Source organism: Salminus brasiliensis, chromosome 2 (assembly GCF_030463535.1).
Source record: "Salminus brasiliensis chromosome 2, fSalBra1.hap2, whole genome shotgun sequence".
NCBI classification, from domain to species: Eukaryota; Metazoa; Chordata; class Actinopteri; order Characiformes; family Bryconidae; genus Salminus; species Salminus brasiliensis.
In genome coordinates this window covers 24,860,317-24,873,693 of record NC_132879.1, presented here as the reverse complement: position 1 = coordinate 24,873,693, position 13,377 = coordinate 24,860,317, and the positions used below count along the sequence as shown (strand labels likewise).

The 13,377-nt window shown below is 39.7% G+C and overlaps 1 protein-coding gene across 1 annotated transcript; it reads right to left on the bottom strand.

The window, feature by feature from the left end:
• Positions 1–5,492: 5,492 nt before the first annotated feature.
• slc41a2a (solute carrier family 41 member 2a) lies at positions 5,493–11,340 on the bottom strand. The gene is made up of 10 exons (XM_072673722.1): positions 11,200–11,340; positions 10,998–11,105; positions 10,234–10,305; positions 9,073–9,211; positions 8,570–8,722; positions 8,327–8,474; positions 7,966–8,045; positions 7,223–7,354; positions 5,904–6,052; positions 5,493–5,799 (listed from the first exon to the last, which is right to left on the bottom strand). Exons 1-10 carry the CDS (start codon positions 11,302–11,304, stop codon positions 5,614–5,616), a joined length of 1,272 nt encoding a protein of 423 aa, XP_072529823.1. The 5' UTR covers positions 11,305–11,340; the 3' UTR covers positions 5,493–5,613.
• Positions 11,341–13,377: the final 2,037 nt, after the last annotated feature.

Below are 13,377 nucleotides of genomic sequence, written 5' to 3'. Positions count from 1 at the left end.
TGGAGCTTCTAATGCTATGTTCCTCACGTTTCAGTTAACATTTCAATGTTTATACCCAATTTCAAATAAAGAGCAGCTAAAGAGTTTACCACAACAGGTTTGACAGTCCTTTACGGTTGTGTTTTGTTTTTATGGCGAATCATGAGGTATGAAGGTCAGCCTCTGAAAAGAGGAACAGTTTACGGTTACAGATGGGTGCCCCAATAGACCTTGTGCACTGAGCAGACTGTTGAGGCCTCTTATCAGAAACTGCAGCTTCACACCTAGCATACACACACTGTCTAAAAATGTCCACTAAAATAGAGCAAAGAAGGTTCTTCACAGAGGTCAGTCTCAATGATCTGCAATGACCATGCAATGCAATGTGGATCCTTACTCTCTGAGACAGATGCTTTTTTAGCTTCCTCAAGAAGTACAGACCATGTTGTGTCCTCGATATCATGTATGATGTGTTAGGAGACGATGTCAGGTGTTTGTTTATGTGGACGTTGATGAACTTCACAATCTTTATCGTTTTAATACAGATAAAATATGAGTTGTGCTCTTTTAGTAGGCTGGCTTTGTACAGCTTATTGATGTGATTAATTGCTCACAAGGAACTCCCTTATGGGTGATGGATGAAGAGAAATTGACATTGAAATTGACTCTGTGGTCTGTCAGACAAGTCCAAATGGTCCAGGTTGAATGCTCCCCAGTCTGCTACCAGTTTGTGAGGGAGAATGGTGTTAATTAAGTGTAGTGGTACAATAACTTATGGTTAAAGAAATGTATTTTCAGTTTATTGCTTTCATTAAAGGTTTATTATTTATTCTATATTATATATATATATATATATATATATATATACATGGTACTTGTAGGCTCCAGCTTTGTAGAGTTCACGGTGGGTTGTGTGGGTGCAGTGTGGTTTCCCAGAAAGCTTATTTCAGCAGTTTGTCTGTTCCCTTTTTAGGTTTTAAGTTTGTCTGTTTCCCTTTTTTTCAACTCTGTGCATCTTTTGAGAAATATATATGGAGAGTATATAATTCTAACATACTAATTTCTCTTTGACCTGTTGATTGAAAATGTTACATGTTTCTGTATGAACAGGAGGGAGATGTAAAAAAAAAACCGTAGAAACTAAAAATAGACTTGCATAGACTAGAAATTCAAAGATAACTCTGAGCTTAGACACTACCAAACACAAGTCAATATGGAGACCATAGTACTCACGGAAGAGGTGGGTCTTCAGTCTGCGTTTTGAAGACAGTGAGCGCTTCTGCTGTTCGGACAACCAGGGGAAGTTCGTTCCACCACTTTGGTGCCAGGACAGAAAAAAGCCTGGATGCTTGTCTTCCATGGATTCTAAGGGATGGCGGGTCAAGCCGAGCCATACTTGAAGCTTAAAGGGCGGATTGGCTCTTGACCATTGCCATCAAGTACGGAGGGGCTGGCTGGTCCATTCTAGGCTTTGTATGCGGGCAGCAGCTACAAGAAGCCAGTGAAGAGAACACAGCAGTGGAGTGACATGACTGAACTTAGAAGCGTTGAAGACTATCCGTGCCACTGCATTCTGGATAAGTTGCAGGGGCCTGATGATGTGCAAAGGGAGACCAGCCAGACGACGAGAGTGACGAGAGACTGAACAAGCACCTGGGTGGCCTTGTGGTGTTCTTCAGGGGACTTCTCTTGAAAAGGAGACTTGTGCCCACTGAAACATTTTATTACAATCAAAAGTACAGTGTTAAGAGAGTCCGCCAATTCAGGGTGCCCCTCTGCTCTCTCTCCCAGACAAAGGAACACCTCATGTTTTATACCCTACTACACATCATATGTTGTTGTACTGTTCCCATATGCAGGATGTCTGCATTTCATCCATAAGGGATATAAATCAGCCCCCACCATTGCTTATGGGGTCTACCTGCTGCAGACACAGCTGGATCCCTTAACATTCCTGTCACGTACACCAGAAACTATGTCCAATCTAAACAACATACTATGTTTGTTCAGTTCATGTACAGTTTATCAGTTCAGGCCCGGGAATGGATCCCGCTCTCCTTTTTCAAGTCTAACCCATGGGACTCGCTATTTTAACCCTCAACTCCATTCCATTCGTTCAGGCCTATGAACATCTGCATAGCTAATAAATATACTACACCCTCTCTAGAGAGGAAGGGTCAAATTCTCCGGATGTTGTACAGGAGAAATCTTCATGACCGAGTTAGATTTGCAACATGACTTGAGGACGATAACTGATCATTCATAACTACACCAAGGCTTGGAGCTTTTGTAAATGGAGTGACCAGTGAGTTCTCAAAGGAGATGGCAAGATTGTTTTGAAGTCCAGCAGTTCCCGGGATGTACAGCAGCTCTGTCTTGCTGGGGTTGAGTTTAAGGTGGTGACCCACCATCCAAGAAGAGACATCAGCAAGACATGCTGAGATGCGGGTAGAAACCTGTGCGTCAGACGGTGGGAAAGAAAGGAGTTGGGTGTCATCAGCGTAACAGTGGTAAGAAAATCCATGAGAGGATATCACTTTAGCAAGCTAGTGTAGAGTGAGAAAAGAAGAGGACCAAGCACAGAGCCTTGTGGAACGTCAGTGGAAAGACTACAAGGAGCGGACATGTCCCCCCTGCCATGTTACCTGGTATGAGTCCCTGTAGGTACGATGCAAACCATCGCAATGCAGAGCCAGTGATTCCAAGGCCGGCAAGGATAGACAGGAGGATCCTTTGGTCCACTGTGTCAATTCTACAGATAGGTCAAGGGAATATATGTAACTGTATACGACTATATTCGAATATATGACTTCATTGGCTGTTCAAGTGCAATTTACAAGTGGTACAAATGGTATTTCCCAGTTTCCAACACCACTTGAATACAGCACAAAATGACCTAGGAACAAAAGTGCTGTATGGCAAGGGTGGGGAATTAGGACAATTTTTTAGGTCTGTGACTGTGTATCTATTTGAATTTTCTTTTCATCATTTATTTCAACAATAAACTTTTAAACTTTAGTCATTTTTAGAATATTTTATCTGAAATGTTAAACAAAATCCTTTTATTTTTCATTTGGTAAAAAAGTAAACATCCAGACCCTCTGCATTGCAAGAGTTGATGTAGGAAACCATATCTCAAAGCATTGCATGACTATAAGTTGCACTATAAGTGCAACTGGTCAGTAGTTTTTGAGGTGTTTGACAGATGTCTTAGGGACCAGTGTTTGTGGAGGTCCTAAAGCATGTTGGGACTGCTTTAGCGGTTTTGTAAATTAACTCTAAAGTGTAACTTAAGTTCTCTGGGGAAAATACATCAATACAAGTCTGACAATTCACCCTGCTTTCTGAGAAACACAAGGTACCTGCACAATACAATAATTAAAACTCCAAAACTTTAGAAAACATGACACCTTTGTCCTCTTTTCTGCTACTACAGGGACCGCAGCTTTCTGTAATGAGAGGAGGAACATAGTCATACAAAAAAATGTCAATGTAAAGAGCTTTTATTCAAAATCACTTTGGACCATTCCTATTGGTCCATTCCTTATGAAGTTTTTCCATCTGGAAAATCTGTCTGGACCCACTGCTTTATTGGCACCCACTCTCTGCAGGGTGGTTCTTATCTGATGATGTTGTAAGACCAGTGTCTGTTCCTTGGTGTTAGAAGCTTAGAAGCTGCACATCAAACCAGACAACACAAGTAGGCTGGAATCATCACTAGCCAGCAGGGTGTTTTTCAAAGTGCTCAATGAGTTGTTTGTATCTGCGCTTGGCCTCTTTAAGGTTTCTTCAAGCTGCTGAATAAGCCTGTCTGTCTCCCGATCTGAAAGCAGCATCTCGGCTCCTTATCAGAGCCTGACCTTGTTATTTATTCACAACTTTTTTGGGAAATGCTTTTATTGTGTGAATTGTATGTACTGAGTGCATTCCCAGTGCCAAAGTTTATAGAGCCTAAGACTGATAAGGCATATTCTTTCAAATTTGCTTCCTGTGCAAACAGGCCCTATTTGGTACTATTAAAACGGTCCTGTAACGTTATGCTGGCTTTCTCAGCCCATACATGTACAGTTTTGATAGCTGGCTGTACCTCTGGACGATGGGGTCGGGGTCAGTGATTTGTTTTCCACCGTTTTTTGCCAGTTTCTTTCACATTCTGTTGATGACTTTAAAAAGGTTAGAACACTCACAAGACTGCAAGAACAAAGAGACCCAAATATCAAGTTAGATTATTTACATCAAATAAAACAATCTGTGACAGTTTATGTGCTCACTATATGTCACAAAACAGTGTACCAACTGTATAATAACATCAACCCTTAGCATGAGACAGCTGGCCTTCCTCAAACCTATAAAGATAGTAATGCTAGGAAAGAGGCCTCTCACCAAGAGGGGGCCATGAGATGGGGTGAAGGAGATGTGAACATCTTGGCAGTCAACAGCTATCCTCAGTTTGTGGGTGTCAGCACTCCTTATTTAAAAAAAGAACGGTACTTTTGGTCTAGACATAAGCGGACCTAGAAAGGGCCTGGACAAGGTAAGGACCCTCGCCTTGGAGATAAGCAGGTCTAAATAAGCACATTGTATGGTAAAAAAATATGTGCAAAAAATGAGTCACAGCTTCCTGATAAGGGAGATAAGGACAGTATATAAGACACAAACAGAACCAGGGGGATTAGACTGCTTTGGCTGGCTGTCTCAGGCTAACACAGTACACTGCATAGTGCCTTAGTCTTTATATCCTTTAAAAACTTTATGGGGAAATAAAGTTTGTATTCTGCCTTTCATTGAACATCAAAGGTAGATTATTTTATGCATCATTCCTTTAAGAGCTTATTAGCTGATTGAACAAAATAGAGACGAAAAAGCACTGACATCTGTCTGATAGGACCAAATGAGTATGCTAAGTGATGGAATAAGAAAGATGATGAAGTTGAATAAGAAACATGACCAAATTTTGCAATTTGGGAAATTGGTACAGTTAGAAAAAGAAAAACAGAACATAGAACTTAATAAAATAAAGGTTATTTTTATTATACATTAAAATAAGAAAACAGTTTAGATACAATAGACCCATCTCTACAATGACAGTTAACAGGAATAGTTCAATTTTAAGTGTAGGTCTGAAAGACCAAAAAAACTTTCAGAAGGACGTTTGCTAGAAAGACAAATCAAAACCGCAGTTTAACTCTGCAGTGGTGGTGCACTGTTCTACCTGCCCTAAATAACCTTTATGGAAGAGTCATCAGAACCACAAAATTCAGCATCAGACATTTTCAAGATCAGGAAGAAAATCTAACCAAGCCTCTTTAATTAACGAACTAGCCTAGCAAGCAGTTTCAGATTCAGGCTCCACCACCAACTGCTCAAGCTTGGAGATACCTATGTAATCTAATGTATAGTAAAATATCAAAGCTTCTTCCTTCAAGCTGACAACTAAAGGGAAGTATTTTAGATTCAATTCAACTGCATGATTTCTGTATAAATATTTTTTAAATAATTTTTTATCATTTATCATATATTTTTTTCCTAATAGTTGGCACAGTGTAAGACAAAAGTGCTAAAAACAATCTTAAGTAATTCTTCAGAATCAGAATCACTTTATTCACTTTCTCACTTGATAGTATGAGGTGTCTCTTAGTCACCCAAATGTTCATCCTTATCACTGATGACCTGGAGCAGGCGAAAACACAAAGTCAACAGGCCAGTGCCCAGCAAATCTCCCAAAGCTGTCAGATAGGGAATAGAAAAGCTGTCCGGGTCACGGCCATATCTCCACAAGCAGTGGACCATCCAATCAGCAATGCACAGCAGCAAAAACACCTAAAGGAACATAAATGTGAATCAGAAGGATGATGATGATTATAATTCCACTCCACAATGAAGCAATGATGAATATTATTATGTGGAAGAATTTTTTTTCAAACCTGTGTAAAAGCTGCTGCCAAGTAAAGAGCGATGAAGATTGCTTTTGGGTTTGTGTGGCCACCTTGCATTAGATGAATGATGTACAGAAAGAGAACATGGCCTGGGATAGCCAGTAACAGCAGCACTTGAGCAGTCCTTTTGTTTGGACCTGCCAATGCACAATACCATTTAGATCTACAGACATGGGTCTCCAATAATGTATAAGTGATATGAAGAGCAAGACATGAACAATTAGCTACCGGAAACCAATTCTAGTTACTCATAATGGAGTTGTGTTAAAATACAAATGAATTAAAATGACTGAAATACCAGTACAATCTGCCATGCAGTACAATAAAAAGCTGTTGGCTGAAGTTCCTGTTATCATGATCTCATTCTAACAGGATGAAGCTTCACAGAGTGATCCACTATCACCACCATGTGTTCAGATTTGTATTGCAGGGCCCCCCAAAAAAATATCAATGAGCTTTGGAAGAAATATTACAAATGGTATCGGAGGGACTGACCGTCATTCTTCCAAAGGTTATTCTCTCAATTAGCATGTTGATGATGGTGATAGAGAGAACTGTCTAACACATGCCTAAAATCTCCCATCGGTCTTTGGCTGGGTTAAAATACAGGGGCATGCCAAGGTTCAGGCACCCTTGGTCAAAATTGCTGACCAAAATGGTACTGCGAATAGTTGAGTAAGTAGAAGATAGAGTTAATGATGTGTAGTGTATTGTTTTTATTTTGTACAATTATACAGTAGAAAGAAGAAAACAGCACAATGCTAAAGTTTGGGCACCCCAAGAGATTGAAATTTCTATTTCACTTTTACCAAGTCTCAAGTCTTAATTATCTTGTTAGGGCTATGGCTTGTTATTGTTAGGAAAGGCCAAGTTATGTCAATTTCAAAGCTTTATAAATACTCTGACTCTTTGAGCTGTGTCCCAACAATAAATTGAAATAACTGATGCCCACAAGTCAGGAGAAGGCTACAAGAAGGTAGTATCTTTTTAAAGTAGTCAATTCCTCAGTTTATAACGTAGTTAAGAAATAGCAGGAACAGGAACAGTGTGACAGGACCAGAGACCTTCATTGACTGCTTGTAGCATTGCTAGAAAGGCACATCAAAACTCCAGTTTGACTGCAAAAGACGACTGCACAAATATGACCTAATGGAAGAACTTTTTTCTTCAGAAAAAAGCTTTGCTGCATCCTCACCACAAAATCCACAAAAAAAAACATCTAAACAAGCTTGTTGCATTTTGGTAACAAGTCCAGTGGACTGATGAAGTTAAAATAGTTGAAGAACTTTTTTTTTTTTTTTTTTTACCTTTGCCATAAAAGGTGCGGAACGGACAGTAACAGCCGTTGGTGTCCCCAGGCAGTTTCCCCAAGGAACAGTTAAAATGCAGGTAGGTTGCTATTCGACTGGACTGAATAGCCACCAAGTTACCACCAACACCTTAAAAGTAAATAAAATGTTGAAATTCACATTTAATACAACATGATTATAAATCACTTTGGATGAGCACATCTGTCAAGTGCTTTTCATGATACCTTTAATTGTGCCAAAACAAAAACACTGGAGGCAAACATTAACATCAGACCAATAACATAAACATTAGATGCAGTAACAAACATATTAGACCAGGCAAACACAGTAGTAAATGTATTTAATTATGCAAATAAACAGACCAATGGCATTAGCACAGATATGTCAAAGACCATTAAGAGAAGAAAACACCAATGTGCCTTCATAGTGTTTACTGTCTGGCAAAGCCATGGAAGACACCAATATCTGGTCAAGTCTACTGATGCATAATCTCCTCAAAATCATGTGAACCAAAATAACCACTCCCAAGTCAAAGGGATAGTCAAGTGAAATACTGAATTCAATAACAGTGAATTAAAAACATTGAGGGCCAGTTTCCCACACCCAGATTTAGCCTAAGCTTAGACTAAAAAGCATGTTCAATGATGATTCACTATTGGCACTGCAATTCAGTCTAAGACTAGGCCTCCTTGTCTGGAAAATGGGCCCTGAGACATTTAAATGCTGATGTCTTCACTGACCATTAATAACAGGTGTGTAAACCACTAGTCCCATTAAGTTTGGATCAGTCATGGCTCTGTCCAAAATGAGTCCACCCAGGCTGAGGACATAAAAAAGGGCAAATGTTTAAACATGATTATTCCACTTGTTGAAGACAACAGTGAACCTACAGACATCCCAGTACAATGTAGCTTTCTTAAATTAGCACTGCACTACTTTCTTAACTTGAACACAACAAACACAATGTGAACAGCAAACTTTTGAGAATAAGTATATTAACAATTTGTGCGTATGTTTACTGAGATGTGATACATTAAGAACCACCCCAAAGTAATGTGTAAATAAACCGTAATTGTTTTTCACAGGTTAGTACTCACTGACCTGCTGATAACCATGGCTGTGATTATGGGCTCCCAACCACAATACAGCAGCCTGCGGCTCTCTGTGTGGCGGAATGAAATTATAACCCAGACTGGAGTCAGGCATAGAAAGAGAACACACACCACATAGGCAACATAGGGGCAGAGCTCTACAGAGAAAGAGACAAAAAAAGAGATGGGAGGATTATAAGTACATTCAATTACAATGTAAAACAAATCTTTACAATGTTCTTTCTCCTCTTACCAATACAATTAAAAAACCCTTGACTGATGACAGCAAGCAGTCCTAGAGTGATGAGGTCACCAAAACTGGCTGCAATTGGTGTTGCTATGTTATCTGGGTTGATTCCTGTCCTCTTTGAGCCAATAATTACTCCCACCATAATGATACCTGTGGGAAACAAATGATAGTCAGGTAAGCGGCCCTTATCCACTAACAAGCACATTATTGCATCAAATATAACAATCTTCACAACTCAAACAGAGTGATCTGACTGCAACCACATGAAAATTTGTTTTGCATGCACAAGATCACAAGTCCTACGTCATCTTGCTTGGAAATATCTCATGACTGGCACCCACAAACTTAGCAATAATAGAAGTCATGAAGGCATTAAAGAGTTCACCCAGCTTGCAGTAACAGTTTCTGGGGGAATTTGTAGAGGAATGATATCACTGAAGACCATATCATTACCGGATGAACTTATTTTACAGTGTTTATTGCAAATATTGTGTCCTTTCCTTGTAATAATGATGCTGTGAATGCCGTCACCACACTACTGCAGCATAGCAGTGCTGCATAGTTCATGATGAGTCTCTTATCCAGAACCCATCCAAGCGCAGAGGCTGCCAGGGCGGCAAGGAAGCCCAAACCTGTAGCCTGAACCTGAGGGAACACATAGGCATTAAGGCAGAGGCATAATGTAGGGGTAGGAGGATGGGTCTATTCACCAAATAGTATTCACAGTATATATGAAGACAGGCTTTCTCAGCATAGTGCTAGGAGTCCTTATCAAATCTTTGGCGAATAAAATAGATACTGATCCGGATTCTTAATCGGTTTCTCACGACTATCCCTGTACCAGCTAATCAGTGTTCATAATAGCCTGATTGAACTGTGTTGGGAAATGCAACAGAGCACACATTTGGACTGTCTAGTGGACAGAAAGAACTGGGTTGGGAAACACTGTAAGCACATAGCAGAACCTTTACTAGCTATTAGAGGTGTAAAGGTATGCGTATTTGTACCGAACCACCATGGTATGGACATCAAGATTCAGTGCACACAGTTGCACCGACAACACGGTACGCACAGTAAGGGTAAATACAGTCATTTTCCAAATGTAAATGCTCCCTCCTCATCTTTCCCTTCGGCTGCCATATATAGAGAGTGTAGGTGGAAACCAACATGCTAGCATTTACATTTAACTGCTTAAATGACTATGGGCTGTAGCAGCTACCTCAGACGAACTATACATTAGTTTTTTCCCAGACCGACCGTGTCTCAGACCACCTTCATTGAGTTAATTTTTTTACTAACTCTAGCTACTTCACGTAATGAATAGTAAGGGCGCAATTCAGGTCCTGTCGGTCTCTACCAGACAAGGCTGTCAATCATTTTATTCTTAAGTATAAACCCACCACAATAATGATTAAAAACTGATTCCAGAGGGAAATCTAACTTTTGTTAGATTTTGAGACAACTAACTTTTGTAATTAGACACTGGAGTTGGAAGGACAGTTTAGAGGAGAGAAATTAGATGGGCTGTAGCAGCAGAGGCTCTAGACCTGTGGTTGCTTTACATCTGAGAGACACAGTCACTGGCTTCAAATTTCTTGTTTTTGGCTTGGTCCAAACCGTGGTGTAAACCGAACCGCAAGTACCGCCACACCCATACTTATGTTTACCTGCTTGAGAGCAAGATTTCCAATGATCAAGTTCCACTTCTCTCTTGGGGAATTCATTTTGCCAATATTCACCTGCAAAAATTATGCATCTGTTTTAGAAAATGTAGGAAATAATACAGCTGCCAAATTGTTACAACAATAAAGAGTAAATATGTAAAAAAAATAAATAAATAAGGCATTTTGTTTCAAATAGTTATAAAAATAAAATAGTACTATTATTATGAAAATGATGTATGGAAACCAGTCATTGTGTATTTATTGTGCTTTTACTATAATGCTAATGAAAAATGTAAATGACAACTGATATGTTTCATTGGATATCCATAATCCCATTTATTCACTAATTTAATTATTTGTTGCTTTGTAAATTCATTTTGACTAGTTTGATCCTTTCAATTCACATTCTGTAACAAGTGTGGCTAGAAAATCCTATGATGCCTTAACACTGCTCACTGGAACAGGAATGATCTTTAAGCTTAACCACAAGTGCTGTTTTCCTCACAGCACAGCACTAGGTTTCACACTGCAACCAGACTCATGTGACAAAGGATAAAGAATACAATTAATATGCAACATGTCAGGACCCTCAATGAGGCAACAGAAAGTGGTTTCAATGAAACATTTAGTGAATAGAGTTTACACTTCACATTTTTTGCCAGATGAACAGAAGTGTCCTGTGGTTCTAAGGTGGCAGCAAGACAGAATGAGAGAGGAGAAAGAGCTAAAGAAATTGGCACAGTGGTATTAGGCAGTCACATACTCACCGCTGTAGAGAGTCTGGATGCCAGGGTCATCTCCAGGTTCCCTTTCAGGCCAAGTAAAGCTGGCACCAGGATGAAGATCTCTGTTATTCTCTGAAACACACTCCAGTGCTGTATCGCCAACAGAGAGAGAGAGAGATCTGTTACTGACAGAAATGATCATTCAAATTTGAATCTGTTTTTCCTCCCTCCGCAGCCTACTTACCTGCACGACATCCAGCAGCATGCCAGCCATTACAGTCCCTAAACCTGCCAGGAAGAATGGAACCAGGATCTGGAGCACCATGGAACACACCGATTCATTCGGCATTGCCTGAACACAGACTGGCCGCTGTTCCGCACACTGCTGTGGAGCAGTGCCAGAAGCAGTTGATGTCCACACGCGGCCATTAGAAAGCAAGGGATCCGACTCGGTCAACTCCTTGGCTATGTGACCAGTGATGCTCTGGGTGAGACCTTGGGATGCATCAGGTCTTCCATCACACAGTGAAGGAAGAATCTCTCGTTCAACATTTCTGGCCTCTAATTCCTCTAATTCAGTTAATTCCAGGTTTCCCTCCTGCTGCTCAGGGTCAGCACGTGAATCCATGGTCTTCATAAAACTTTGTGAAGTATGTATGTCCCTAATGTGTTTTCAGTGAAGCATTTTGTGAAAAAATCTTGTGTCAGTTAAAAGAAGTTTAGCCAAATTTTCTGTCATTGAAATGATCAAGTGCTGTGTTTAAAAATCTTTGTTATAATAAGACGAGTGGTAATTAATGCTGAATAGTTTTACTATAACACTTTTGAATCATTTTTGTGAAGATCAGCATCCATCCTAAAGTGAGAGAGAGAAAAAGAGAGAGAGAGAGAGAGAGAGAGAGAGAGAGAGAGAGGTTATACTTTCAGACAAAGCAGGTCACAACCAGTAGCAGTCCATTACTTTCTGCAAATTACTGAGTAGCTTATGCTTGTTCACTTATTTTCATTCACCGTCCTGAGCCTTCAGTCCATAACAGCAAACAAGTCACAAAGTGAACCTGAGATCATGTCTTTACAACAAGACATAAACAACACTGTTAAAAATTACAGTTGGCGGCAAAAGGAGTCACTCTAACGTAATTACAGTATTTCAAAGATGCCCTAATGCCACATATGCTAGTATGTATTTAACAGAGAAATATGGAGTCAAAATATTTGCATAATTTTAGACTTTAAACTAAAATGTATCTTGTATTCTTCAAGTAGGCAAATATTAGACAAACATATTAAATACATACAAGGATTTCCTCAGTCCAGTACATGTCCTCTACATCACGCAGTTATCATCTAATCATATGTATGTATGTATATATATATATATATATATATATATATATATATATATATATATATAGTGTAAAACCACTACAGATCATTTTAATTTAATAATAATAATAATAATAATAATAAATTATTATTATTATTATTATTATTATTATTATTATTATTATCATTGTTTAACCACTTAGACCCAGCTAAAAAAGATAACTCCCTTCCCACTCCTCGTGCCACTCCACCAGCCTTCTGCTGTTCCTGACAACAACGGGACAGTGTGGAGTAAGAACCTCCATGCTGACTCAAGTTTCCTGGAGTTTGGTATGTCAGAAAGGAATCTGACTTACAACTGTTTGTAAAGACTACAGCTCTTCTTCTCTCTAACGTATAACATCAGAAAGTACATGAACACAAAATCAGATTAAAAAAGAAATACTCCACAAATACCTTCATGGCAACCGTGTGTCCATGTCCCGCAGCTGAGCAGCCTGGCAGAAATACTGAATATGATGAACACCTCAGACAGACACCAGACAGAGAGAGAGAGTGAGTGAGAGAGTGAGTGAGAGAGTGAGAGATAATTATGGTATAGATCGAGTGTTTTTCCACGACTAAGCCACTTGGTGGACACAGAGAGCTCAGCGTGGACGTCCTCCCCAGGGTTGCCAGGTCCAGCAAAAATCTCATGTCAGGGCAAATATCAGAAGCCCTCCCCCGCCTCCAGGGTATACATGCCCTGGTATCTGCCCTTGGGTTGCCAGCGACTGAACTCCAGGATCTTAAAACGGCCATTTGTATTATATACAGTCTACAAGCAAAAGATTGAAGCATTTTCATGGCACCAAAAAGTATTACAGTACCAGTATTTCTTGCGAAAATGTTGAAAATGTTATGGTTACTTTTGGACACTTTGGCACTAAACCCTATTCGGACCGGATTGGATCTGTACGGGGTCCCGGAGTAATTCTTTCACAGCAGCTCCTTACTTTCGCTCGTAGTCACAGCCTCTTATCATAGTTATTTTCTTCTCAATAATTACATTTCAACGTCGTGATAACGTTATGGATGTCATGCTGCAATCGTGGCT

Bases quoted from the DNA above. Each gene is read 5' to 3' on its own strand.
- slc41a2a (XM_072673722.1), bottom strand. From the start codon at position 11,304: ATGCCGAATGAATCGGTGTGTTCCATGGTGCTCCAGATCCTGGTTCCA. The intron at 10,306-10,997 runs GTGAGTATGTGA...TAATTTTTGCAG, and splicing joins CATCCAGACTCTCTACAGCG to GTGAATATTGGCAAAATGAA. The intron at 8,046-8,326 runs GTCAGTGAGTAC...TTATGTCCTCAG, and splicing joins ACAGCCATGGTTATCAGCAG to CCTGGGTGGACTCATTTTGG.